Source organism: Aquila chrysaetos, chromosome 1 (genome assembly GCF_900496995.4).
Source record: "Aquila chrysaetos chrysaetos chromosome 1, bAquChr1.4, whole genome shotgun sequence".
NCBI classification, from domain to species: Eukaryota; Metazoa; Chordata; class Aves; order Accipitriformes; family Accipitridae; genus Aquila; species Aquila chrysaetos.
The window spans coordinates 50,979,462-51,007,035 of NC_044004.1; the positions used below are offsets into that span (position 1 = coordinate 50,979,462).

The 27,574-nt window shown below is 43.0% G+C and overlaps 2 protein-coding genes across 4 annotated transcripts in view; one reads left to right on the forward strand and one right to left on the reverse strand.

Annotated features, from left to right (window-relative positions):
- The first annotated feature begins 9 nt into the window (after positions 1-9).
- Positions 10-20,361, forward strand: POLR2B (RNA polymerase II subunit B). 3 transcript variants are annotated; one of them, XR_005933516.1, is made up of 25 exons: positions 10-140; positions 444-516; positions 2,251-2,401; positions 5,472-5,584; positions 5,858-6,077; positions 7,006-7,164; positions 8,204-8,368; positions 8,881-9,077; positions 9,805-9,924; positions 10,306-10,492; positions 11,607-11,750; positions 12,032-12,171; positions 12,292-12,403; positions 12,865-13,019; positions 13,277-13,475; positions 13,585-13,753; positions 14,211-14,307; positions 15,639-15,733; positions 16,027-16,277; positions 16,363-16,452; positions 16,728-16,835; positions 17,299-17,412; positions 17,506-17,666; positions 17,826-18,475; positions 19,022-19,196. XR_005933516.1 is itself a non-coding variant. In XM_030030576.1 (25 exons), the coding sequence occupies exons 1-25, from the start codon at positions 122-124 to the stop codon at positions 20,201-20,203; spliced, it is 3,525 nt and encodes a 1,174-aa protein (XP_029886436.1). In that variant the 5' UTR covers positions 10-121; the 3' UTR covers positions 20,204-20,361. The 3 variants fall into 3 exon arrangements, 2 of the variants coding, with proteins under 2 accessions (XP_029886436.1, XP_040983138.1); XM_030030576.1 differs by lacking the exon at positions 17,826-18,475 and adding an exon at positions 20,114-20,361 and having other exon boundaries at positions 19,022-19,217; XM_041127204.1 differs by lacking the exons at positions 10-140; positions 444-516; positions 17,826-18,475 and adding an exon at positions 20,114-20,361 and having other exon boundaries at positions 2,260-2,401; positions 5,449-5,584; positions 19,022-19,217.
- Positions 20,307-27,574, reverse strand: part of IGFBP7 (insulin like growth factor binding protein 7) — an 18,775-nt gene continuing 11,507 nt past the window's right edge. Inside the window, exons 2-5 of the mRNA XM_029998401.2 lie at positions 25,584-25,693; positions 23,910-24,026; positions 22,939-23,065; positions 20,307-20,534 (exon numbers count right to left, since the gene is read on the reverse strand). Of these exons, the coding sequence (XP_029854261.1) occupies positions 20,515-20,534; positions 22,939-23,065; positions 23,910-24,026; positions 25,584-25,693 (374 nt within the window). The 3' untranslated portion in view covers positions 20,307-20,514. The remainder of the gene's footprint in view (positions 20,535-22,938; positions 23,066-23,909; positions 24,027-25,583; positions 25,694-27,574) is intronic.

Below are 27,574 nucleotides of genomic sequence, written 5' to 3' on the forward strand. Positions count from 1 at the left end.
GCGTGCGCAGGCGCCGCTCCGCCGCCTTCTCGCCGCCGGTCCGCCGGGCGCAGGCTCCCGCCGCGCTTCTCGCCCCTCTGCTCGGCCGCCGCCGCCTCCCGCGGCTCTTCCCGCCGCCACCATGTACGACGCCGACGAAGGTGAGGGCGCCGCGGCTGCAGGCCGCTCCCCGCCGGGCCTTTTCCCCGGTTCAGCCCGGCGGGGGGGGTGAGGCAGGGCCGGCGGAAGGCGGTGAGGGTGAGGATGAGGGTGGGGGTGAGGGATGCTCCGGGCGCGGTGGGGTCTCCCGCAGGGGCCCTGCCGCCTTCGGGGGGGGTCAGGGGCACTGCTGGGGTGCCGGGGGGGGTGTCCCTCAGCTCGCCGTGTGCCGGCCCCAGCTCAGCAGGCGAGGGGAGACGCCGAGGTGATTGGAGCCTGGCTGAAACGTTGTGCTTCCCCCACAGATATGCAGTACGATGAAGACGATGATGAAATCACCCCCGACTTGTGGCAAGAAGCCTGCTGGATCGTTATTAGGTGGCTTTTTAAAACTCGCCGTTCTTAACGCTTCGGCGTGTGTGTTCTTGGTCTTACGGGTGACACCCAGTTCACTAGCAGCGTGTCATGGAAGCTGCAGGCTTGGTTATGCTAAATTTAGCGCTTTCAGCACAGAAGGTCTTTAAGCAGAAACAGCAGGGTTGTCATTAGGAATTAAGAAGACCAACTGACCCCCTGTAGGATACCCTGTTTTGAATGAAGTTAGAAGTGATTTTGATTCCATGTCCAGCACGTGATTTTGCCCACTAATCTCACAGCTGATGCTGGCATTAGGAAATCAGTACTTGGCTGTTGCACCATGTTAGTGTTTCTCCAGCAAGACATGAATGTCCAGGACCTGCAGCTTCTTGTGACTGTTAAGGAGTGGGATGCTGTGTGGAACTGGGTAAAAAGTGTTTCTCTTGCTAATTGCACCAGTCATCAAATGTATACGACTGTTCTCTTGGAGCAGCAGTTGCAAACAGAAGGGTGGATCTGCGGGGGTGGTCCCATGGGCAGTCGAGAGCAGAGATGAGAAACTTTGGAGGCAGAAGGAGATCCTTTCTGTTGCAGCCCAATGAAGAATGCTACCTCCGCTTTCAGTCTGATGGGAGGTAACAGAGGCAAGTCCCTCCACTGAGGCCGCACCTCACTCCGTATGGAGAAACATTTTTTTTACTGTGAGGATGACTGAGCACTGGCACGAGTTGCCCAGAGAGGTTGTGCAGTCTCTGTCTCCATTCTTGGTGGTATTCAGAAGCCGTCTGGACATGGTCTTGGGCAGTCAGCTCTAGGTGACCTTGCTTGGGTGGGGTGATAGGACAAGATGACCTCCAGAGGTCCCTTCCAACCTCAACTGTTCTGTGATACAGGTTGTCCTTTTTCTTTCTCCTTCCCCTTGTGCGATACCAGACTGTGCTGGCAAGATTCACTATGGCAGCGGCACAATAGCCAAGCGGGTGTTGCCCTTCTTGGGGTAACCTGAAGTAATTGGCAGGGAGGTAGTTTTCACCAGTTTTCTCTACAGATCTTGGCGGCGATGGGACAGAAGCTGAGGTAGTGTGGGTTCCCTGGCTGGCTTCAGGAATGTGAGGCAGAGGAGCTTGCTGGCAGGAGCTCATGCAACAGGCGTGTTTAGGTCATCCCATTAAAAGTTAGGATTTGGGGCTTTGAATTTCGCCTTTGATTTTTACACTTAGGTTGTGCTGGGTTGAAGCTGGGTGACGTAAAGGCTAACGGAAATCCAGAGGAGTGAAGCTGGGAATCTCTGTGTGGCTGGAACAGAGGGGATCCAAGCTAAGAAAAATTCTGAGAACTGTTACCTTGACTTAGGGGCATGCAGTCAATTTACTGCAGCTTGGAAAATTAGTTAAAGCAAAGTAATTTCAATACATTGTTGAAAACTTCAGCTGAAGCCACTTTTACAGAGGTTTCAGTCATCATGTTTCCCTTCTAATTTAAGGTAGACTGTGCGTACAGTCATGGCTTAGCCAAGAGGTGGCAGCAAGTCTGTCACTTCATAGTGTCCGTGCCTTTAAATGCTGAGAAAGAACTGTTTAGCATTTTTAAGCATCTGTGTTTGAAAGTCATGCCTTGGGAAAAGTGAATGTGTTTGATTCTGTACTGTATTTCACGGCTTTTGAAGGCTTTGTAATAAATACTTCTTAAGCTTGTTGTATAAAATACGTAAATTAAGATATCTTGTTTGTTAACGCACTTTTTTTTTTTTTTTAGCTCCTATTTTGATGAAAAGGGTTTAGTCAGGCAACAGTTGGATTCTTTTGATGAGTTTATTCAGATGTCTGTGCAGAGAATTGTTGAAGATGCTCCACCAATTGATTTACAAGCTGAAGCCCAGCATGCCACAGGAGAAGTGGAAGAGCCGGTAAGTGAAGACCTTCAGCAGAGGTGGTGTGTTTTTACAGTGCAAAATGATTTTACGTGGGGTTTATTCAGCCCGCGTCTCAAGAGATGGAAATATGTCTAAGTTATGACACTGCTCATGCAGTCAATAGGACAGAAGTGTGAACTCTTTGGAGTCTATGAGGTACATGGCCAAGTTTCCAGATAGTCGAGTATATGGCTGAGAAACACATGCAAGAGCTTTGTTATCCATGGAATTGAACATCCCTCTCCTATAGAGTTACTCTCTCCTGCGGGTTAAATTGTTGATTGAGCTGAGAAATGACCAAGAGCAATTGGCTGCTGCAGTTCATGCTGTCAATTACTGTACGAAACTGTACTGACAGGGATGTAGCAGACCAAGTCAGGTAGCCAAAAGCAAACTATGTTTTGGTGGGATTTTGACTTTCAGTAGCTTTACTATGGCAAGAAATGTTTATGGCTGAAAAGTTCTCTGTTAGCTTTCTTTGGCCAAAGTTAGGCCCAGGTTTTCAAAGGGTGCCATTGCTCATCATCTTCCATTGGCACCCTGTTCCAAAGGAGAACGAATTATCTGAGGTCTGTGCTGTGTGATGGCTCTTCTGCACCTTCTACAGTGGCTGTGGTGCTTCCATCCTTGTCCCTCGTGTGGTGTGATCCCTGTTCCATAAGTGATCCATTCCCCTGCTGTCAGTCACTACCTTGGTGCTTCCCTGTAGAGATATAAAGGAATTTAAGATACCTGAGCGTTGAATTTGTTACACGTTTTGACTATTCCTTTGCGGTTTTTTGCAGGCGAACAACTATCCTTTAGAGATAACAACTGAGATTTCTTTTAGTTTCTTTGTTAGACAACCAGTTCATCAACGTTTATCTCACTGTAATTCTCCTTAATGTTTCTTCTGTTATTGTATGTATATTATTGTGGAATTCTGTAGCTGTGCAGTTCTGCAGTTGGTATATGCACTGTATGTGGTTAAGATTCAGATCGTGAGCGTGGTATGTAACTTGATACTTTTTGCCCAAAAGCTAGTATTTTACTCTCTCAAATCAGAGAGGTTAGTTTCTTATTCTTATTTATGAGATTAAAGTTTTTAGGAATAGGTTTAGATATGAGAAAAAGGAAACTTTTTTCCCTTCAGAGTCACTTGCAGGCAACCTCTCGCCTCATTTGAAGATACTGGATTAATTTAAGGAGACTGAGTGTATTGGACTAATTTGACTTTTTGTTTCTTTCTCCCTCCATTTCTCAGCCTCAATTTTTGAAAGCAATTTGGGCAATTTATAGCATATCAGAGTGATGGTCAGAGATAGTAATTATGGTAAATGTGTTCTCCTTGAGAGCGCTTGCATGAGAACTGGGAAACTTGGTACTATACATGGCTGCTGCTGCAAATCCAGGAAAAAGGTGTTTCTTTGGGTAAGAATTGAGAGAATTTTTTTGACCTACAAAGTGTTTGCCAACAAGGCTCTGCCACCTGCTATTGAAGGAAGCTTTTGTGTCTTTTTAAAATCAGATTGTTTTGAGGTCCTTTCTGATAATTCACCTCTTTGTTTACTGATCCTATAGAATCATCCTAGGAACTGGTGTTACCCAGCTTGCTGTGGTTTTAGTTATTGATAGAGGTTATCCTTCTCCAGTAGCAGTTTTGGTTAGTAATGAGTAAGAGAGAATATCCTGAATACAGAAGGCTTGTTATTAATATATGTTGTGGACAGAGCAGCAATGACACTTCAGTTTGTCTGAAAGCTGTGGTTTTTTGATAAATTGATGCAATAATCTGTTTAATCTCTAGAGGAAACAAAACCACCTAGCACAGGTGTTAGAAAGGTGGTTTCTGTGGCTCTGTGTAAGACAAAATGTATGGGATGGATAATTTGTACCTTTGCCTTTAATAGTGAGGCCAGAGAAAGGGCTGAATATGAGGACTTTGAAAATATATTTCAGAAAGGCTAAAACCACTTGCAACATAAACCATAAGCTGACTTTTTTTTCTCTGCATTGGAGCTTGCTCTGCTAGAGCAAGTGTTGCTTTGGTGGTGTGCTACAGTGGAGTCCTTATGACTGAGATACAGTAAAATGCCTGCATGGAATTCAAGTTTTGTTTTAATAATAGATATTCTTAGCTGGCTTCTAGGCAGATACTTAGTTGGGGTGGCAGCACTGTAGTTATTTATTTGTGTTAGCTTCTGTTCTGCAAAGGGACGTGGTGGGAAATAGCAACTTGAAGAAAACATTGTAAGGAAACAAGCCTTTCAACTTGTATACATGCAGATCTGATGATTTGCTTATGTTTCTCTACCCACCTGGATTTTGGTCTGTGAAAGAACGCTTTGTGAGTAGAGTGGCTCATCTCTAGGTCCTTTTGCATGCAAGGAGGCTGAGACCCGGCAGGCTTGTGCACTGGGGCTGAGATTACACATACAAACTACTTGAACAAAGCTACTGTTGTGTAACTGCTTGCTTTCTTTTAAGTTCTAGCTCCCCCTACCAGATACACAAATGCACTTTGATAAGGGTATTGTTTTAAAACTTTACCCCTTTATTTTAAATGCAAGGCTTTTGATTTTAAGTGAACTGCAGGCTCTAAACCTCGGAGCAAAGCTTTACAAAACCTCCCACATTGTTTGATATGTCAGCTATCTCATTGTATGTGTTGAAGCAGATTCACCTTTTTGCATCATAAAACTAGCAGTTTTATCTGAAGTTACCTAAACAATAAATATCTAAGAAGGCATCTGTAAGGCTTATTCTGTTTAATATATTCACTGACTTGGCAGATTTTGAGTTTGTTAGCTGTTTTATAGGAAGAAGACTTATTTGGGTACTTTATTCTTCTCTTACCAATGGTTTTGACCCTTCGGTTTTCTCTGTTGTTTTTTATTAATGAGGTGTTTAGAAATTATTGAAAGTTTTTGAGTGCTTTTTCTGATCTAGTCATCTGAAGAGGGATTGTTTCCATGTTTTGAGCTGAGAACATGCGGCAGCATTGGGTATTAAGCTCTAGGGCCGCTCTTGAACAACCAAAATGGATGTTTCTTCCATTACAGGTAAATGTCTTCTTGTTTTCCAGCCCCGGTATCTGTTGAAGTTTGAACAAATCTATCTTTCCAAACCTACACATTGGGAAAGAGATGGAGCACCCTCACCTATGATGCCCAATGAAGCCAGACTGAGAAACCTTACGTAAGAACGAACTCTGTAGTGGATAAACACAAGGAAGGACTGGCTCTGCATTATTAATTGATAGTCTTTTTCAATTTAGTAGTGCCTTAGAAATGTAATAATTACTGCTCTATTTAAATTTCCATGTCTAGTTGTTAAATCCAGACGATGATTGATGATTTGGTAATAATGCTTAATATTACCAGTGAGTGCTTGAATAACCACATTCATTATCCTTGTGTACAACCTTGAGTAATAACTGACGGATAATACAATGGTGTTTTTATTCTGTAGGTATTCAGCCCCCTTGTATGTGGATATAACTAAAACAGTTATTAAAGAAGGAGAGGATCAGTTACAGACACAGCATCAGAAAACTTTTATAGGAAAAATTCCTATTATGTTACGTTCAACATACTGTTTGTTGAACGGCTTAACTGACCGTGATCTTTGTGAACTGAATGAATGCCCGCTTGATCCTGGTGGCTACTTTATCATTAATGGATCAGAAAAGGTAAGGGATTATACCTTGCACAGCCATCTTTACAGACACTGAAAGTACTGTTACTTGTTTCCATATGTTTTGCCACGAGCATAAGCACTTTTATTCCAGTGTATCACAGTCACTGTGGGTGCTCATGATCTTGTAGAAAGATGGGCTTTTAGTTTTCTGTTAGGACTTTCTCGAGCCACCTTTTCTTCTTCTCTGAGGCACATTTCCCTTCTTCAGTTTCATAAACTGTTTTGCATTGAATGCCACTAAGTACTCTAGATATTTTCCTTTCCATTTTCAACATTGCAGAGCAGCATGCACTCTAAAATGGGGTACTTTTTCACTTGGAGTCTCCTCCAGTTTGTTCACAGCAGTATAGATGCATTTTATTGTAAGAATAGGTTCTTCCCTCCGTTGCTGTGGATTCAGCTTTAGCAAATCATACCCTCTCCATGCTTGTGCCTTACCAATGGAACTGTCTGGTTTTTGTAACTGACACCTGGGCAAACACAGCAAAAGAAATAGAATTGTATTTTTCTTCTGTGGAAAAAAAAAATAAATCTGGCTTTGACTATCAGAGCTGGCATTTAAATTTAAATGCCTGTGTGGTGTGTTGGCCTTGGAAACAGGTGGTGAAATGCTTTCTCTATCAGTGTTGTGCCTAAAGCTAACAGAAATGTCTTGGCATAGCTAGCAAATGTGGTAAGTACATCATAGAGAACAGTATTCTTGGAGTCTTTTGGTTATTCTATCTTAACTAGCTGTATGTTTTGCTTAATACTGTAGTTTAAAAATGTAGAATGTAATCCAACTGAGTTTGGCAAATTGACTTAATGCTGTGCAGTGCTGTTAAAAGTTAAGGCACCTGAAGGAATAGTAGAAACAGTGCTTGTTACTTTCAGCATGTCCTTTTGTCAGTTACTTACTAGTGTTCTTGTTTCTAACACAGGTTCTGATTGCTCAAGAGAAAATGGCTACAAACACAGTGTATGTGTTTGCAAAGAAAGATTCAAAATATGCCTACACAGGAGAGTGTAGATCTTGTCTGGAAAATTCCTCTCGACCAACAAGTACTATATGGGTTAGCATGCTGGCCAGAGGTGGGCAGGTATGCCTAAGCAGTAATAACCCCTGCCCTGGGGCTTACACTAAAGATTATTTTAGGAGTTTTCTTACTGTCCTGTCTATTCATGTCATTTACTTTTGGGATTTTGAGAAGAATTTTCTTCTGATGCTAAGTTGTAAAGAAGGTAAATTAAATGAAAGTGTATTCTGTTTGTCATAGATTATGCCTGTCTCTGGGACAAATAATTTGAAGATTGAAATGAAGACTCAATTTGTGGCAGGTTTTAGGGCGAGGCTAAAAAATAATTTTAGAATTACTGTAAATGAGTTTTTAGAAAATCCAAACAAGCTGTGTCCTGTTTTTTGACAAAGGACAAGAATAGGAGCAGGGACTCTGTCTTTGCTGATGGCTGAGCTAGCGTTTAGATGTGTTTTGCAGACCAGATGTTAATTCATATTTAATATCTAATTGTGCCATCTGTGAGGGGAAATAAGTGCTATTCATAATTTCAAAAGCAGAAGGTGTCAGTACTCATTTACCATTGCGCTGATGTTTGGAAAAATCCCAAACGTTCCAAGACTAACTTTAATAGAAGCCTTACACCACTCTTGCTCCTGATGGCTAAGGCACTCTTCAGTGATTGTCTTTCTGCATCCCACAGTGTTTGTTTCTTTCTGGGAGGGGGGAGCAGCTACTTGTATAATTACGAGAATGGAGTCTTATACGGCGGATTAGAAAAGCTGGGCTTAAGCTGACAGAAGGAAAGCTGAAGGTGGATAGAATTGCTCTTTGCAAACACACAAAGGGAGAGAAATGATGCATACAGATGGGCAAGTAGAATTATTTAAATTCCTTTGTATCAGTTTTTACAGACTTCTAAAGTTAGAAATGTTTTTGAAATAAAAAAGTCACTGCTGGAGTAAGGTTTCAGAATAGCTGCTTAGTTGGCCTGCTGAGAAGTAATGTTTCCTGTAGTGCCTGAATGAATACACTTACGTTGTATCATCCAAATCCAGAGAGATATTTTTATTTAAAGGCAAGATAATTTAAGACTAATGTATGCTTTTCCCCATCTTTTCAGGGTGCGAAGAAGAGTGCTATTGGTCAGCGCATTGTAGCAACTTTGCCATATATCAAACAAGAAGTCCCCATCATAATTGTCTTCCGTGCACTAGGCTTTGTGTCCGACAGGGACATTTTAGAGCACATCATATATGATTTTGAAGATCCAGAAATGATGGAAATGGTAATATATAAGTTATCTCCTGGCTTGACATTTGGTGATGTGTAGGTGTGGCTAATCATAATTCAAAGTATTGTTCATTTTCCAATTGTAATTTATTACTTTATTATTTTTGTGGGTTGTCTATTAGAAATGTCAAAAGTTCTCTGCCTAAAGCTATTCTAATGAGTATTTTAAGTGCACAGAGTCTAATGGAAATTTCAAAGAGTTAATATGTATTTGGAGAGGTAGGGTCTTATCCTGCTGCCATTGACTTGAACTGTAAAATCCTGATTTATACATGAAAAAGCAACAGGCCTAGAAGGTACTTGAATGAGAACTATTTTTAGTGTGCTTTCTGTGTGCTCCATTACGGTTTGCTGCTGCTCTTGAAAGAGCTACTAGAGTAAAGCCAGAAAGAACTGGGTCAGTAATTAGCAGTTCCTGAAAAGAATCATCAGCAAACGACTGCATAGTTTCCTTCAACCCCAACAGGCACTGTATGCTACAGGATTTTGCTGTATTTTGTGCATTAGGTCAAGCCTTCTCTGGATGAAGCGTTTGTCATTCAGGAGCAAAATGTTGCTCTAAACTTCATTGGATCAAGAGGTGCAAAGCCAGGTGTCACCAAAGAAAAGAGAATCAAGTACGCTAAAGAAGTCTTGCAGAAAGAAATGCTCCCACATGTTGGTGTCAGTGACTTCTGTGAAACCAAGAAGGCCTATTTTCTAGGGTATGTCAGTATTTTCTGTCACACATCTGCAAATGGACCCTGAATACAGGTTTTATTCACGTATATTTATATGATTGGAAGAACACACTGAATGGAAGTTTTTTTTTAACCTCAGTCTTCTGGATACTCAGTGATAAACTTTAGGGCACTGGTATATTTTCGTAGCTGAAAAAATGCAGATGTTGATAAAATAGAAAACAAAATTGAAACAAAACAAGCCTCTAACACATTCTGGATCTTAAGTTAGATGTGATGGTAGTGATAAATGACTTTTTGACATTGCGTTGCATGGATAACTTATAGAGGTTGTTAACTAATGTGTAGGTAACTACTGATAAACTGTTTGTAATGTAAACTCTTCAAAACTATTAGCACATCCTCTTGATCACTGCTTATTGGTATGCAGATGAACCGTAGCATCAGGAGACTTGCCGTTTTACACCTGATTCCGTGTGCTTAAACATAGCCCATATTACAGTACAGGACAGACGTAGCAGAAGACGCATTGCCGTCATGATGTCTCTCTAGTTACCTGAACTTTCAGTGGGTCATTCACCTCTAAGGACATACGTGCTGAAGAGGTTTGTTTTAGGACAGCAGCATCCTAAAGATCCAGAATGGACAGCCTTTAGGAGACAGCTCACTGATTTATCTATGAAAACATGTAATCTTTTTGTTGTGAATGTCTGCTGTCAGTTTAAAACATACACTATCTTATTTGCCTTAGGTATATGGTTCATAGATTGTTGCTGGCAGCACTGGGAAGAAGAGAGCTTGATGACAGAGATCATTACGGCAACAAAAGACTGGATCTTGCTGGGCCACTGTTAGCTTTCCTATTCAGAGGGTAACTATAATACGTACATTTTCTTTGGAGATAATTAATGGTAGAGGCATTGCCAACTCTGTGCTTCTAAATCAATCAGACTATTCTGTTGTGTCTGGTAGCTGATCTTGGGCAACACAGCCTGTATCTGATTATGACTTTTTAATGGAGTGAGTAAGTTTCCTCTAATAGTAGGTGGCTAGCATCAACTTGTTTTGAAGCATATTTTGTGCGTGTTCATAAACAGGTTAATTTGGTTTGGGTTTTTTCCCCCCCATCTCCTCTAGTTACAAATTACTTGCTTCTTTTCAGGAGGCCAGTGACATTTTTTCCAAATAGGGCTAAGTAGGCTGAATTGCTACAGTACTGTTTAATCATGTTTCTTGGCATCTTCTTCTACAGAATGTTTAAGAATTTGCTGAAGGAAGTGAGAATATATGCACAAAAGTTTATTGACAGAGGGAAGGATTTCAACTTGGAACTGGCAATTAAAACAAGAATTATTTCAGATGGTTTGAAGTATTCATTGGCAACCGGAAACTGGGGTGACCAGAAGAAAGCTCATCAGGCCAGAGCAGGAGTATCTCAGGTACAATAGCTGAATAAGGCATGGTAGCATTTGTCAGGTTTACATAAGAGTAAAACTATATCATAGAAGAGTTTTTAACATTGCTTGGCAGCCATGCATATTGTATGTTAAATAGAACCATTTTTAAAAGGAAACTTCCAAGGCTGAAACGGATGAAGATCCAAATGGTTGAGACTAGTGTGGGGTTTGGGGTTTTTTTGTTGTTGTCTGAGTTTGGTTTTAGCTATTGTGTTCACTGCTAAACAGTTGGTGTAGCTCTCGTAAAGACTTTTTGTGTTAGAGCATATACTTGTGCGTCTGGTGAAGTCCTAGTCCCAGGGAATCTTTAGGGAGGATGGATTTCTTTAACTACTTCCAGTCCTTCACAGGTGGTTAAAGAAACTTGAGTGACAACTTGTAATATAACAGTTATGTATTCCACAGCTAATGATGAGGAGCAATGACTTTATTAGCCCAGAGCAGTGTTTAGTTAGGCCCATTTCTCACAAAGGTGGAAAAGGGAAAGAGGTGACAGTTTTTAAATGCCAGCACGTTTTTTTGTCTGGAGCCCTGGTGAAATCATAATTCGGGGAAAGCAAAGTTAGGAAAGGGGCGAGGATGGTAGCTGTCCCTGGATGGTGAGTTGTTGGTGTGTGTGTATCAGGGGCTTGTTTGCTTTTTAAATGAACTCTCACATTTCAGGCTGTAAAATCAAATTTTCTTAAATTTTTGAGGAGCCTTGAGCAGACTCTGAAAAGAATGTAAATTCTGATTTGCTGCTAATAACTAAGTTGTCTTAGTTTTTCAAACTAAGTTTGAAAAGATCTCTGTGTCATTGTACTGGCAAACACTCCTGGTGAAAATGCAGCTTAAAAAGTATTTTTACAAGTATCGCTCATTCTAGTTACCCGACCAGGGTAAGCTATACTACAGAAAAAAACAGATGTTGGGGTAAACTTTGTCCAAGATTAATGGACATGAACTAAAAAGTGTAGCTAACAAATATCAGCTGTTTTTAGTTCTTTTGAAGTATATCATTTCTAGAGGGCATTGATCCTTTTCTCTGATGTATCATGATGCCTGTCAACAGCACACTTAAGAAGCTTTGACTAACTGAATTCCTTACAACATGCAGGTGTTAAACCGCCTGACTTTTGCATCTACGCTTTCCCATCTGAGACGCCTGAATTCTCCAATTGGTAGAGATGGTAAACTAGCAAAGCCCAGACAGCTGCACAATACGCTGTGGGGAATGGTTTGCCCTGCTGAGACCCCAGAGGTAATGAGAGTAGTATTTATGTCAGTACTTATGCCTAACTGCTTTTATCTGCTAGTCGTTTTATAGCCATGGCACTTGTGATAATCACTTGCACTGTTTTTTTTAAATGCTGACGTGAATATTTAGCTTTATAGCTAACTCTGTAGTTGAACGGTAGAAATTAATACAGTAAATAGCATGTTTTGTGTCCAGTTCCTTGAGGACTTGAAGTTTAAATTCTCAGCTTTTCTTGGGGGAATCTCTTGATTTGGAAATGCAAGTTAACTTTGTGTTTCTACTAGGGTCATGCAGTAGGACTTGTGAAGAACTTGGCCCTGATGGCTTACATTTCTGTGGGGTCTCAGCCATCCCCAATTTTGGAATTCTTGGAGGAGTGGAGTATGGAAAACCTGGAAGAAATATCTCCAGCAGCAATAGCTGAGTATGTACAAATGAAACTGTTTAAACAGACTTAAGCTTTTTATCCTGCACAACACTTCAAGGGTTTGGGTGTGTGTTTGGGGTTTTTTTAATTATTTGTTTGTTTTTCCCGTCTTTCTAGTGCTACCAAGATCTTTGTTAACGGCTGCTGGGTAGGCATACACAAAGATCCAGAGCAGCTCATGAATACCCTAAGGAAGCTCCGTCGTCAGATGGACATCATTGTGTCAGAGGTATAAATTTTACATCTAGAGTTTGCGTGTCTTTTTAGATGAGAGAGGATAATGCCTTGATACTACTTTGCAAGCTCCAAATAGCATTATTTGCAAGTCTCTTTCTGAACATACTTCACATTGTACTTTTTTGGGGGGGGAGTTTTTGTGGGTTTGGTGCTTTTTGGTTTTGTTTTGTTTGTTTGTTGTATGTGGTTTGTTGTTTGGTTGTGGGGTTTTTTGTTGGTTTGGTTTTTGGTGGTTGGTTTGTTTGTTTGTTTTAAAGAGGATCCAGTTGAAAAAACAGTTGAAAATAGTCTCTTGAAATGCTTCTGTTTGTAGGAGTGTTAATGTTTGTTCTGTGCTGCTGATAGCACCTGTAAGGTCTTTGCTTTAGGGAACTTTGTTAAGCTATTTTGTGTTCCATAGTTCTGATTCTGGGCTGAGACTTTGTACTCACGGGGTGCTGCTTTCTTGTACAGGTCTCAATGATTAGAGATATTCGTGAGCGAGAAATCCGCATCTATACTGATGCAGGCAGAATTTGTCGACCCCTTTTAATTGTGGAAAAACAGAAGTTGCTGTTGAAGAAAAGGCATATTGACCAACTGAAGGAACGAGAGTATAACAATTACAGGTGAGAGATGTTCCCGAAATTCAACTGAATGACTAATTTTCCATCCTGGAAGCTGGAAGTTCCCTCAGATTGGAGAGAGAAATGATTAAAGCTTTGTGCAGTACAAAGATGCTTTCTCTGCCTGGTAGCTTAATTCATTTGTTTTATCACACTGAGGCAGTGGTAGTAATAATAAGCCAGGAAAGTCCTTTTTCTTGTTACTGCTGAAGAGACACATTTTGTGTGTTAATTGAGTATTTCAGACACTGGTTATTCAGTTGGCAGGATCTTGTGGCCAGTGGTGTAGTAGAGTACATTGATACACTGGAAGAAGAGACTGTGATGCTGGCAATGACTCCAGATGACTTGCAAGAGAAAGGTGTGGCATATTGTTCAACATACACGCACTGTGAAATTCACCCATCTATGATCCTGGGAGTATGTGCATCTATTATCCCTTTCCCTGATCACAACCAGGTCAGTGCATCACTTCTGACATCCTGCTTTTAAAGTTGATAAAAACCCCACATGTGTATGTGTAAAGAGTTTTATGTACATACATACTGCTCTTCCCTTGTCTGTCCAGTCTCCCAGGAACACATACCAGTCTGCTATGGGTAAACAGGCTATGGGAGTTTACATTACAAACTTCCATGTTCGTATGGATACGCTGGCACATGTGTTGTATTATCCTCAGAAGCCCCTTGTAACAACACGCTCCATGGAGTACTTGCGATTTAGAGAGTTACCAGCAGGTATGTTGTCAGTTAATGTTTATTAAACAAAAATACTGCTGTTTTGTTTAAACTATGTCACATAATGTTGTGTCTAATACTCGAATATTTAGCAAATGCATGTAATTTAAAAAATAATTATAGGTTAAATGTTAACTTGTAGTTTGACACCTAGACTGCAAAAAGTACATTGCTAGTGTTGCAACTGAAATTACCTTATACATATAGCCTGCTAAAATCTAACGGGAAAAATGCATTTTCTGTATTGGTATTTGCTAGGTTCTTCACAAGGGGTCACTCTTGACTCCTAAAATTGCATTTGCTGATACCACGTGGTTTTTTTGTGTGGGACATGGAGATTTTATCTCGGAAAGGGTAGAACAGCTTCATTGTAGAGAACACAGCTTATTTTGAGTTATAAGTAATGCCTGTCTGGTATGTGTGCATCCTTTCAAAGTATTTGCTCTACATATTACAGGTATCAACTCGATTGTAGCCATTGCATCATACACAGGCTATAACCAGGAAGACTCTGTCATCATGAACCGTTCTGCTGTTGACAGAGGCTTTTTCAGGTGAGATTTTGTAAATTTTTTAACTGTTTGGAAAAAAAAAGTATACTGAGTTGTCCAGAGGCTCAAGAAAAGGTCATCTTATGCTGGAAGACACCATTCTCCAAATCTTTTCAACCTGAGAAGCTTTTTAATTTTTTTTTTTAAATGAGAATGGAGGGAGCAGCACAATGAAAATAGTGAACGTGTATCTTAGGAAAACACAGCAAGTAATGGTTCATCCTTTGTGTAACCTGACTTCCCACTCTGTCTTCCCAACTCTTCCATTTTGTTCTTATTTACTATGTTTATTGTTCTTTGTACAGTGGTTAAGTGAAAAAATATTTGGACTCTTTGCTCTTATATTTTCATATAACTTGTCAGTTATGTGAACACCTTAATGCCAATATTGCAGCTTTGTAATATAGTCTTGTCTTTAGTAGCATGACAATTGCTACCAGTGAGGATTGACTTTTTTGTCTCCTTAGTAGCAACTGCTGTTGGGACAACGGGCAAGTGAAGTGACTTTGTGCATTATAGTTTTTAGATGGGTGTGCTTAGCTGTATAGCTGGTCAACGGGTTTCTAGTTTTGTTTATTTTCTTTTGCCCAAGTTGAGCCCAAGAATTGTGTGCTTGGTATCTTGGATCTACTGCCTGCCAATGTAGAATAAGTATGAGACTATTAGACTTCAATGGCTCACGTGAAGCTTTTATAGAATCTCCTGTGTGCGTGGGACTAATTAAATGTGGATAAATTTTATCTGAAATGCTGTGGCATGGCTTTGGTGTGCTGGCAAATGAGGCAGCAAACAAAAACCCCTAAAGCCCCAGAAAGAAACCTATATAAATTGAAAGTTTTCCACTGCAGCTCAGTTGTACTGAGTGTGGCACTGCAAGGTAGCAGTAGAAGCCTAAAAATGCTTGCAAAATGGCAAGTGTAAGGAGAAAAGTAATATGAGGATGATATGATGAAGATGTGAATAATCTTTAGGAATAATAACTACTGTTGAGATGTCAAGCAGATCTGAAGGTCTCTGCAGTTCATCAAAAATTAGCATGTTATCTGTAGGTACTTTAGCAATATCTGAAAAGTGACCATCAAAATGCTACCTGAAACTGGTTTTTGTTTGTTCGGTGGGATGGTTTTTGTTTTTGTTTTCCCCTCCTCAGTGATGGACAGATAAACAAGACTAGAGGAAAGGTTGTATGGCATGTGAACATTATTTGTTTTGGTTGTCATCAGTAACAGTAGCCATAATATGTGATAAAAGGGTGATTATAGTGAAATTGAGATGCACAGATGAGGAAAAATTATGCTGGTTTCACTGGGGAAGGCTTTATAACTTTGTTTCAGATCTGTGTTCTATCGCTCATACAAAGAGCAAGAGTCTAAAAAAGGGTATGACCAGGAAGAAGTTTTTGAAAAGCCTACGCGTGAAACTTGCCAAGGTAAGATACAGGAGTGTGTGAAGACTGAGTTTTTAAATTAATTTTGTGGGCAAGGTTGTTAATGTTGTTGAACTGATTCAGTCTTTATTTTGGGATATATAAAATAGCAGAAATGTCTGTATTAATAGCAAAATACATAAGTTGACATATTTGCATAAAATTATCTTTGGACAATTCAGCAGTAGTCTGAAGTTGCAGGCAGACTTGTTGAATTTCTACAGAATATCAAAGTAAACGTGTTGAAAAATTTGGGAGTCTACCTTTTTTTTTTTTTTTTCTTTTTTTCCCCAAAGGTATGAGACATGCAATCTATGACAAACTTGATGATGATGGTTTGATAGCACCTGGGGTGCGTGTATCTGGGGATGATGTCATCATTGGCAAAACAGTAACGCTGCCAGAAAACGAAGACGAACTGGAAAGCACTAACAGACGTTTCACAAAGAGAGACTGTAGTACTTTTCTGCGAACTAGTGAGACTGGTATTGTAGATCAGGTCATGGTAACCCTTAACCAGGAAGGATACAAGTTCTGCAAGATTAGGGTGAGCACTGACATGTGCTTTCTACTTTTAATCATTTTTGTTCTGTATTTAAGTTACCAATTGAATGTTTTCCTATGGCTTACAGGTACGCTCTGTAAGAATCCCACAAATCGGAGATAAGTTTGCCAGCAGACATGGGCAGAAAGGAACCTGTGGTATCCAGTACAGGCAAGAGGTAGTGATTTTTATTTTTTTTTTTCCTCCTTAACATTTTATCTCTGATCTTCTTAGCATTGGAGCTGCCTTAAGTGAGTTGTCTGTGGAATATCTACTAGAATGCAATATATTGACTTAAATTTAGCTAAAATATGTTTAGAAAGGGACACAGCTCCTTCTTACATGGTACTTCAGTGCCTTTGAAATGCTTTAAAAGATTTAATTTGAATCCACAGAACTGCTTTTCTTAAAGTTGATATTCTGGCCAGTACTGACTCTGTTTTCCTGCTCTAGGATATGCCCTTCACCTGTGAAGGCATCACACCTGATATAATTATCAACCCTCATGCCATCCCTTCCCGCATGACCATTGGTCACTTGATCGAGTGTCTTCAGGGGAAGGTAAGAAGAATCTTTTATGCTGTATGTCTGAGCAGTATGAATAAAATGTTTTCTCCCCCCCCCCGCTTTTGTAAAGATACTACTCCATGGTAGGTGTTAAGCCACTAAAAAATAACAATTGTTCTGCAGTTACTTGATAGCAAAAGCAGGTTTCTTGGAGAAGACCTACAGTCCTGTAAATTTTGTCCAGCAAGTCAGACTACAGTGTACTTTCTCATCTGTTGCTTTTATTCCAAACATTTCCTGTGACCTAGAGAAAGGAGTAGCAAAATTGTTGATATGGTGTATTTTTTAAAATCTCACTGTAAATTGTGTAGCTGATAAACAAAGCAAGATAGGCTACTATCATGGGCATGGAATCTCACATTCTGGCATGAAGAGATAAAACTGTTTGAAATAGCTTAATGTTGTCTGATCAGTCCTTCAGAAGTCTGACAAGCTTTTGCAAATCTCTTCTCTGTAGGTGTCTGCAAACAAGGGAGAAATTGGTGATGCTACACCTTTTAATGATGCTGTCAATGTGCAGAAGATTTCCAATCTTTTGTCAGATTATGGCTATCATCTAAGAGGAAATGAGGTATAATCAAAGTATCAATTCACTGTATTTTTTTAATATACATTTGATGGATGGGTAAGGCTTATGATTCAGTGATTGCCTTGACTACTTCAGGTCCTCTACAATGGCTTCACTGGTCGAAAAATCACATCACAGATCTTCATTGGTCCTACATATTATCAGCGATTGAAGCACATGGTAGATGACAAAATCCATTCTCGTGCAAGAGGGCCAATCCAGATACTTAACAGACAGCCCATGGAGGGTAGATCTCGGTAAGGATGTTTAATGTTTGTATACAGTGTTTTCTTTTTCTTTGAATTTTTTAGCCCTAAAAATTAGCTGCCTCAACTTTGCAGCTAGAATTTAATTAGCTCACCCTGATTAGCCACACATTTTAATGCGTTTGGCTTAAGATGCTGTACTGTGTGCAGGTGTCAGGGTTTTGGTAGCAGGAGGTGCTGCTGGGATGGCCTCTCTGAGAAAGGGCCAGGGGTTGCCCTGTGCTGGACACAGCCACTTACAGCTGGCTCCAACAGACCCACTGCTGGCCAAAGCTGAGCATGTCAGTGATGCTGGTGGCACATATGTGGTAATGTACTTAAGAAATGGTAAAAAAACTGTGCAGCAGCTGTGAGAAGAGTGAGAAAATGTGAAAGGAAGGTCAGTGAAGAAGGAGGGCAGTGAAGAATCCCCCTTGCAGCCTGTGGAGACACCATGGTGGCATAGGTTGTCTGCCTGCAGCCCATGGAGGACCACAGGTGGAGCAGATACCTGCACTACAGCCTGTGGAAAGCTGGAGCAGGTTCCTGGCAGGAGCTGTGATCTGTGGGGGACCCATGCTGCAGCAATCTGTTCCTGAAGGATTGTACCCTGTGGGAAGGGCCCATGCTGGAGCAGTTTGTGAAGGACTACCCCATGAGAGGGACCCCACACTCAAGCAGGGAAAAAGTGTGAGGTGGAAGGAGTGGCAGAAAGGAACTGTTATGCACTGACGGAATCCCCATGCCCCATTCCCACTGTGACCATTGGGAGGGGAGCAAGGAGTTGGGAATGAAGAAGTGAAGTTGAGCCTGGGAAGAAGGTAGGGGAGAAGATATTTTTAGTTTTGTCTTTGTTTCTCACCATCCTAGTCCATTTTTAATAGGCAATAAATTAAATTACTTTTTCCCATGCTGAGTCTGTTTTGCCTATGATGGTAATTGGTAAGTGATCTCCCTGTTTTTATCTCAACCCACAAGCTTTTCCATCTTATTTTCTCCCCCTGTCCTGTCGACATGGGGGAATGAGAGAGGAGCTTGGTGGGTATCTGGCAGCCAGCCAAGGTTAAACCTACCACAGATAAGTAGAGTTATGATTTAATTGTTTTACCTCATTTTGCTATACAGTTGTGCTGTGGCTGTTAGCTGTCTCACACCTTTAGAAATGCTTAGCAGCGGTTACAAATTATTGTGTTTGCATTCTCCCTAATAGTTTTATTCTGAGGTGTCAGAGGAAAATTAATCCACAGCTTTACACCTGCCTTGTAATACTGCTGTTGTGTTTCTGATAAGTTACTTGTTCCACCAACAAGAACTGATGTATTTTGCCAAAGAACTCAAGTTGAATTTTTTTCTTTTCCTCTTTTCAGTGATGGTGGCCTTCGTTTTGGAGAAATGGAACGTGATTGCCAGATTGCTCATGGAGCAGCCCAGTTCTTGAGAGAAAGATTGTTTGAAGCTTCAGACCCATACCAAGTCCATGTCTGTAACCTCTGTGGAATCATGGCAATTGCAAACACAAGGACTCACACCTATGAATGCCGGGGATGCCGTAATAAAACTCAGGTACGTGTGGTTTTCATCAGCCAGTGTTTCTCTTTGTGGGCAAGAGGAAATGCCACTTCAGTGAACAGGAGGATAGGGAAGTAAATATTTAAAGAAGCACCATAACAATTGCTATTTTAGTTTCATAACTGTTTTCAGTGTTTATAGTGTCCTAGTTAATTTGGATGTTTCCTTATTAATTTTACAGTGTTGGCTTGCCACTTGGCAGGAAATGCTGTTCAAGTATTTTGCAGTGCAGAGTTTTCAGAGACTTTAAAAGTAAACGCTTGAGAGCTTATTTTTAGAAATAAAACTCAGAATCACAGGAATTTAGAGCCATTGCCCTTGTGACTGTCCCCGTGAATATATTTATGCTTGCAGAGCTGCGTCCCCATGGGAGGTCTTTTGTGTTGCACTTTTTTTTTTTTTTTTTTTTAATTTAAAAAGAAGCTCTGTAGTGTGTGCTTGGTTACAGAACTATGTCAAGAGAGAGTGGCAGCAGAGATAAAAATAGTTGCCTTAAACAGGGTTGGTTTTGTGCTAGGGACTGACTCCTGCATCTCTGACAATGGCATTGGGGTCACTGAAGAGATGTGTGCTGGAAATCTTAACTGCATTTACTGCACATCAGGCACACTTTGCTATGCACATGTTCCCTTGTTAAATGGCTCAGATCCCTTGGCTGCAGGTTTTATTATTAAAAATGCGTTCTGGATAGCTGCTGTGTAGCCTCTACAGACCACCTCAGCTTCCCTCTTACTTTGTTACTGTCTGTGAGCAATTGTTGTTAAATGCTTTCATGCATAACTTCAGATTCACTTTTGAGCCATAAAACTTGACAAGTTATTTGTGTAGAGGGTGGTGGAAGTTGATGCTTTAGGAGTGCTTATCACAAGCCTTTTGAAATCTCTTTCCAGATATCTTTGGTTCGAATGCCCTATGCCTGCAAACTCCTCTTCCAAGAACTGATGTCTATGAGTATTGCACCTCGTATGATGAGTGTTTAGCCTTTAAAAGGGCTTTTTTTAAAAATGATGAGACTGAAGTGCTCAAGTTTTGTTTTGTTTTGTGTAGGCTGCATTTAAAATACAGTTTTACTCATCTGCTACGTGCTGTTCAAAAGTATGTTTATTTCCTGTAAATAGAATTAAAATTTGTAATCAAACTTGTGAATCTCTTTATTTGTGTATCTGTGAAAGAAGTGCGCAAGCAAATTGGTGATCAAAGAATAAGGGAGTAAGAGGGAATGATTAGTGAGCCAGAGGTTGCAGCTTTCCAAAACACTAATTTAAAACTGTGCGAAGTGAAAGTCCTCACATCACAGCTCTGCACCGTCATCTGTGGAAAAACAAAACCACGTTACGCTCTGTACTGTTCTAAGGGGTAATATCACAACTTGGGCAGTAGCAGAGTGAGTGAGTTTTCTGATGTCTTAGCTGAGGGTCAGACCTGACAACTCAGTCCTGACCCTCCTTCCTTCCTTCCTTCCTTCCCTGCTGCAGGACTACAGCAGCAGGGAGATGGTAATAGATGTCATTTTTCTGTGCTGAGATCACTTGGACGCAGACTGACTAACCACCGTAGTGTATAGCTATGGAGAAGCCTGTTTCATATGACAGTTTGTTCCATTTAACATTATCGATTTCCTTTAAGTAATTGTGGACTGCCAGCTTGTTGCTGAGCTACAGCATGCTTACTTGAGAGCTTTCCTACAGCTGAAAAAGAACAGCTGTGACATGTGGTGTGCATATAAGAAATAAACCACGAGGCAGTACGCACGGTACTACAACCTTGCAGTAGTTACTGTGAGAGGGGGAGTGAGCAACTTCTATTCTGGAGTGTAAGTGTGCTGCTCGTGGCAGAACTCAGTAAAACTCAATTTCATTCACGTCTGTAAATAAGATTTTGAAAAGGGATTAGAGACTAGCTAAAAACCTTTAGCAAGGCTTCTATGCGTAATTGATACTGGGATTCATTTTATGCTCTTATTTCGATGGCAGGTGCTGTTAATATTCTGCTAAAGGAAGTCTTTCAGCTATTCAGGGATATAAGGATAGAGAAAGTGAAGACTGTATCTAGCTAAAGCTACTGGATACTAGGATAAAGCTACTGGGATTAAAACTAAGGATTATGTCCAAAAGTGTATTTGGGCAGCACAGTATTGTCTAGCTGGCTGCTTTGTTCCCACTGCCTCTCCCTCTAGCATGGTTACAGTTACTGTTCCAGCTCTCCAGGTTTATTCCAAAGCACACACAGCCGTGGTACTAAGCCATCCTCTTTGCAGCTGGAATGAAGGCGGTTGGTGGTTTGCTGTCAGCTTTGGACGCAGCCTGGCAAAGAGGACCTGGGTTTGAAAACTGGCTGAGGCTGGAGGGTAAAGGTTTCAGGTCTTGCCTAAAGGCCTACTGTGGCATATCTATCCCCCCCCCTGGGTTTGGCACTCCAGCATGCAGAGAGAATGGCAGGGACTAGGATGTTTCCAGGATGGAGAAGAAAAAGGAGGTGCAGGGATTTAAATGCTTGAAGCTTCCCCTCAGTCTTGGGGCTGGTTGTGCCAATACTGCTCCCAGGAGCGATGGACAGGTTTGGAAGTGAAGGAGAACGGAGAAAGGAAGATACAAATGTAGGGCTAGAAAACCACTGAAAGTTGCTTTGTAAAAACCCCAAAAGGTGTTTTTAATTTTGTATCTTAATCTCCAGTGCTTTATAGCATTTGGGGGGTTATTTAACAATCCCACGAGAACTCTAGCAGCTGAGATTTACTGGGAATCATAGAATTGTACAATAGTTTGGGTTGGAAGGGACCTTTAAAGGTCATCTAGTCCAACCTCATTGCAATGAGCAGGAACATCTTTGACTAGATCAGGTTGCTCAGAGCCCCGTCCAACCTGACCTTGAATGTTTCCAGGGATGGGGCATCTAACACCTCTCTGAGCAACCTGTTCCAGTGTTTCACCACCCTCATCATAAAAAATTTCTTCCTTATATCTAGTCTAAATCTACCCTGTTTTAGTTTAAAACCATTGCCCCTTGTCCTATCACAACAGGCCCTGCTAAAAAGTCTGTCCCCATCTTTCTTATAAGCCCCCTTTAAGTACTGAAGGCCAAAATAAGGTCTCCCTGGAGCCTTCTCTTCTCCAGGCTGAACAACTCCAACTGTCTCAGCCTTTCCTCATAGGAGGGGTGTTCCATCCCTCTGATCATTTTTGTGGCTCTCCTCTGGACCTGCTCCAACAGGTCCATGTCTTTCCTGTGCTGAGGACCCCAGAGCTGAACGCAGTACTCCAGGTGGGGTCTCACCAGCATGGAGTAGAGGGCCAGAATCACCTCCCTCGACCTGCTGGCTACGCTTCTTGTTACGCAGCCCAGGATACGTTTGGCTTTCTGGGCTGCGAGCACATGTTGTCAGGTCACGTCCAGCTTTTCATCCACCAGTACCCCCAAGTCCTTCTCTGCAGGGCTGCTCTCAACTCCATCATCCTCCAGCCTGTATTGATACCGTGGGTTGCCCCAAGCCAGATGCAGGACCTTGCACTTGGACTTGTTGAACCTCATGACGTTCACACGGGCCCACTTCTTGATTTTGTTTTGCCAAATCCAGTAAAAGCTGCATGTTAAACTGAGATTTCTAGCGTGCATTTGTTTTTTCAGAAAGCATTAAGCAGAGGTGGTCCTTCTGTATCAAGTAACTGAATAAACTGTTAGGGGGAAGAGCTGCTGAGTGTTCGACCACACTACCTACCTTTGGTCAGGGCTATTTCATGCAGAGTTTCCACAACGTGGATTTTTGCAGAAGCTGTTGCCTCTCCTTTGGCATTTGATGCGTGACACTCATATTCTCCAGCATCCTCTTTGCTCAGAGGAGATATCTAGGGAAAGAAATATCCCCCATCCCCCAGTAAGTATCCTGTACATAGGTAGAGGTGATTCTGTTTTAAGGTATCTTATATAACTTGCTAATTGCTTGAGACATAATGAGACGAACAGAGTCCATGAAGTAGCAGTTAACCCTGAGGGAACCACGCTGACTGCATGATTTCTTCTGTCTGCTCTAAACAGTCCTTGTTTCCACCTCTGCTTTTGTAAGTGGTGCGGGAACCAACACCCTGAGCTGTGCTCCCTTCTGCCAGCTTCTCTGCAGCTGGGAGCCGTCATACTTGCAATTCCTTTACTGGGATGCACAGCAGCTCCCTCTGGCCACCCTACTGCTTCCCTCTGATGTCTGGTGGCTGCTGATTAGCCTGCAGATACTCCTGTAGCTTAGGAGGTCTGCTGAGTGAGAGCTGATGGCTTCTGTGCTGTGCTGTTCTCAGGCAGATGATGTCTTTCACTGAGGAAAGGACAGTTCTGCCAGATCTATAAGGGCTCCTCAGCTGTGGGTGGGTCTTAGGGATGCCTTGTCGCTGTACTGATTCCTTCCTAGACATGGTGAAGGTCGTAGTAATGACAATTAATGACATACAGAAAGGAGATCTTCTATTTAAGCCTAGCCTTCTCTGATCTAGAATGCATGCTAGACAGAGGGGAAAAACTGCAACAGGTGGGACTGGAGCCAGCAGCCACCCTTACCCTTTATGCCTAATTCACACAGGTTGTTCTCCTCTAAATGCCCTGTACGTTGCCACGTGTCTTCTGTGCTGTTCTTTGTTCGTGAGCTGGCTGCAAACTGCACTGTACCATTTGTGCAGCTCTGCACACACACAAAGTACTTACGAGCACCCAGCCAGTCACTTCGTGTTTCTCAGGGCCCCCTCGGGTCTGGATAGCCAAGTTTTCCCGGTCCCCAGGCAGAAGCTCCATCCTCTGGACACCATACTGTCCCCGAATTATCTAAACAGAAGGGCAGAAAGGGGTAAGAATTTTGGGGCTTATTTATGCTAGAACTGTTAGGACCATACCTGCACACAGACAAGATCAACACTAGTTTTACATGAACACGTTTTGTGCAGTAGCCGTGTTTTTTCTAGTGCCAGCATTTCACTTTACCCTCTGTATATTGCAGCCCCACTACCCCAATGCCTCAGTGTCTGCACTGAGGCTGCATTCCCCTTGCCTCAGCAGGAACAGATAGAGCAGCACAGCTCTCTGGTGTAGACAGTGTTGGGCAGTGGGGTGTGCAGACGTGCCCTGCATCAGCTTGGTCTCACAGAACTCGTGTGCGTGTTCCCAAGGGTGTGTTTAGCCCATCAAACGATGCCTGTGCTGAACAAGGAGGATTCGGCTGCCTGCAGCTGCTGGTAGCCATACATCAATCCAGTTCAGCAGGCTGGAGCAGCTGCCTTCCAGCTTGGGACTGGGGGGACAGCAGGAGCTGACTGTTGTCCTTGTTTGGAGAGGCTCCCCCGCAACTCTCCTGACGATCAGCCTTTTGACTGCGGCAGTAGCAAAGAACCAAGTGTCTGCACGTTGCTCCTGGAACGGGCTCTCCTTGCATGACCTATCCTTTCCCCAACATGCCAGCAACAGCCATGTAGGTTTCTGCTGCAGCAAACCTGGCAGTCCCTCCTGGTGGGCACAGCATCGATGAGAGAGCAGCAGTGCAGTCATTCCCCAGTGCTGCGTATCTGAGCCCAGCGCACAGCACGGGATAAGTGGAGTTCAGCCCGTGTTATCACCAGGCCAAGCAGTCTCTTGGCCATGAGGACGAGGCACAAAAAGCAGAGCAGCGCTGACAGTCAGTGTAAACACAGCACCTGCTTGTAAACAAGCAGAAAATCCTGCCTGGGTCAACATGCCTACGCTGTACGCTCACCCAGCAGTCTGCTCTGGGACCCCTATGAATAAAGTTCGCTGTCTCAGAACAGAGCAATCTTTGGGCCAATCTAGTTTTTTTTTCCTCTGTAGTATTCTTAAGCTAGTATTGTTGCAGCTTAAGACCCCTCCCAGGTACCCACAAAGCTGTGGCATTTGAAGAGGCTACAGGGGCCACGCAGTGGCTCTCAGCCCTACAGCTAGGATCCTCTCTGCTCAACACTGGCCCCTGCCCTAAGCGCAGGTGTTACCAGCGCGCTGCCCAAATCGGCACGCCGCTGGCTACCGGAGATAACCGCCGCATGCGGTTCCTTTTCCCGGCGTGGGCGAGCCATGTCCAGCCACCTCAGGAGTCGCTGCCGCCAGCAGGGTGACAGCAGGTCAAGGGACATTCCCCGCGTGCTCTGAATACCAGGGGCTGCCAAGAGAAACACAAGTCCCGTTCTGCCTCGGGATCAACAAGAGTTTAGAACAAGCAATGACTAGAGACTAAGCAAAGCCAGATGTTTGGGGGTGGACAGAACTGTACCGATGGGAGAACTCATCAAGGGGATCTGCTACGGCCTTTATGCTTACCAGGCAGTTTCAGCTGCCTCAGGTTTGCTGTGCTCTAAGAGCTCCTAGCAGGGCCCTTACCTTGTTCCAGATGAGGACAGGGGTTGGGATGCCCATGACTTCACAGCTCAGGTAGATCTGTGCTCCTGTCACATTCCAGATGTCCTTAGGAGGGGTCACAATGGAGGGTCCTGCAAAAAAAAGGGAGGAATGCTTTTAAGCACCGGGTGACTGCAAGCCTGTCTCCTTGCTAGCCTTTTAAGTGGGGCCGGTCACTTCTGATGGGTTTTGAGGATGAGGTGAAGGTGGTCCCCTGCTTGGAGCAAAGCTTGCTGGACTGATCCCACATCACAGCACTTCTTGCTCCAAAACTACATATGCATCCGACCTTAAGCTGTTCAGGCTGGTGTGCCCTTGCCCCAGGTGGAAACTCAAGTGTTGAGCAGTTCAGGTGATCAGTCCATCTACTTTCAAGACTGAGGTTAGAGGTAAGATAATGTTTGTACTCTGTTATCTCAGGGGCTGAGCAGGACTTCACAAACTGCTGCCTCTGCTCACCATGCAGCCACCAAGTGCACCGTTGACACTCAACTGGCATGGAAGAAAGGACTCCCCAGGAGACAGGGTGGGTCCCCACTCACTCTCCAATGCTACGGAGAGCTTGGCCAGCTTTGCAGCATCCTTTTTCCCAGCATGATTTTCACCTCCAGCAAAGCCCGTGGCAGCTGGCTAGCAGAATTCAATTTTACGCTGCTCCCTTTTTACCTGTGTGCAATATTCAGCCAAAGGAGGCTGGCTGGAGGGTAGCAGAGCTCTTCTTGGGGGGGATCTGGGAAGGGACCAGGTGAATGTAGAGCTCCATTTTTCCCCAGAGAGCTCCAGTCCCTGGTTAAATAGGGAATTGTTTCCAAAGCGAGATGGGAACAGAGCTGTTTTGCAGATCTGGCTGGAGATGTTTACCCCTTGGGCTGGGAAATGTTGGAGATGTAACCCATATCCCAGGAAGGGAAGAATGGCCTTTTCTGTTTAGTCCCTCTTTAGTGGGGCTGTTTTGCAAAATGCAGCTATTAATTCCCCACAACAGGAAAAGCAGACCAAAGGAACACATAGTGTTTACTTCCACTTGACAGCTTGAAGAACGCAGCAGCTTTTCCCCTTCTGCTCTGAAGATGCAGGCAGTAACAGGAAACAAGCTCCCATTAGGCTCCACCAGAAGAAGGCATTTCCTATGTGAACAAGTACTCCAGAGCCAGCCTGACTGAAGCCTCTGGATATGTTGGCTCACAGACCATGGCTCATTCCCAGCTCCGTAAAAGAAGGGTAGGTTTGGGTCCTGATGCTCCTTCTGGGGTCCTGAACATGCACTGACCTCAGCCCCGCATGTGCATTCTGCCTTGCAGCCCTCTTGCAGGCAGTGGGGAGCAGGTTTCAGGTGCATCCCGCTGCACCAATATCTTCCAGCAGAAGGCCGGCATCTTTTTTTCCTCCTCGGGATCTGGAGGCAGATCCACGCTGGTATCGCTAGCCAGCAGAGATCAGCCATCCCTCAGTCTTAGCCCAAGGGATGCCAAGGTGGCTCCCCACTCCTGAGCAGCTGATGTGATCCCAGAGAAGTGTTTGCTCTTCTCTTCCAAGACTTCCCTGTCCAGGAATGACTGTACACAGCCTGCTGATGGGAAGCTGCTAAGAGACCAGGGGTGGCTGCAATCCAAATTCTCCATTACAGAGATATCCCAGACCTGGTTTTACAAGGAGGTAGCTCCGTAGAAGCAGGGAAGTTTTATGTGTAGCCCCAGGGCCATGGTTAAAGCCGCACCTAATGATCAGTATGAGCTGGTTTCCTGGCAGACAGACATCACAACCCAGGTGCTCCTCCTCTGCACAGAACTGAGTCTCTCAGCTGAGAAAAGGACTTAAGCAGTGTCTCGTTACACCGCTTACCCTGTTGTTGGTTGTGCTGCTGCGTGAACTGATTCCTGCGCGTGGGCCAGGAGAGAGGTGTGTCGGAGCCACAGCACCCTTTCCCGTATGGAAGAGTACTGGAGTTACCCTCGCTCCAGGTGGCCCAGAGC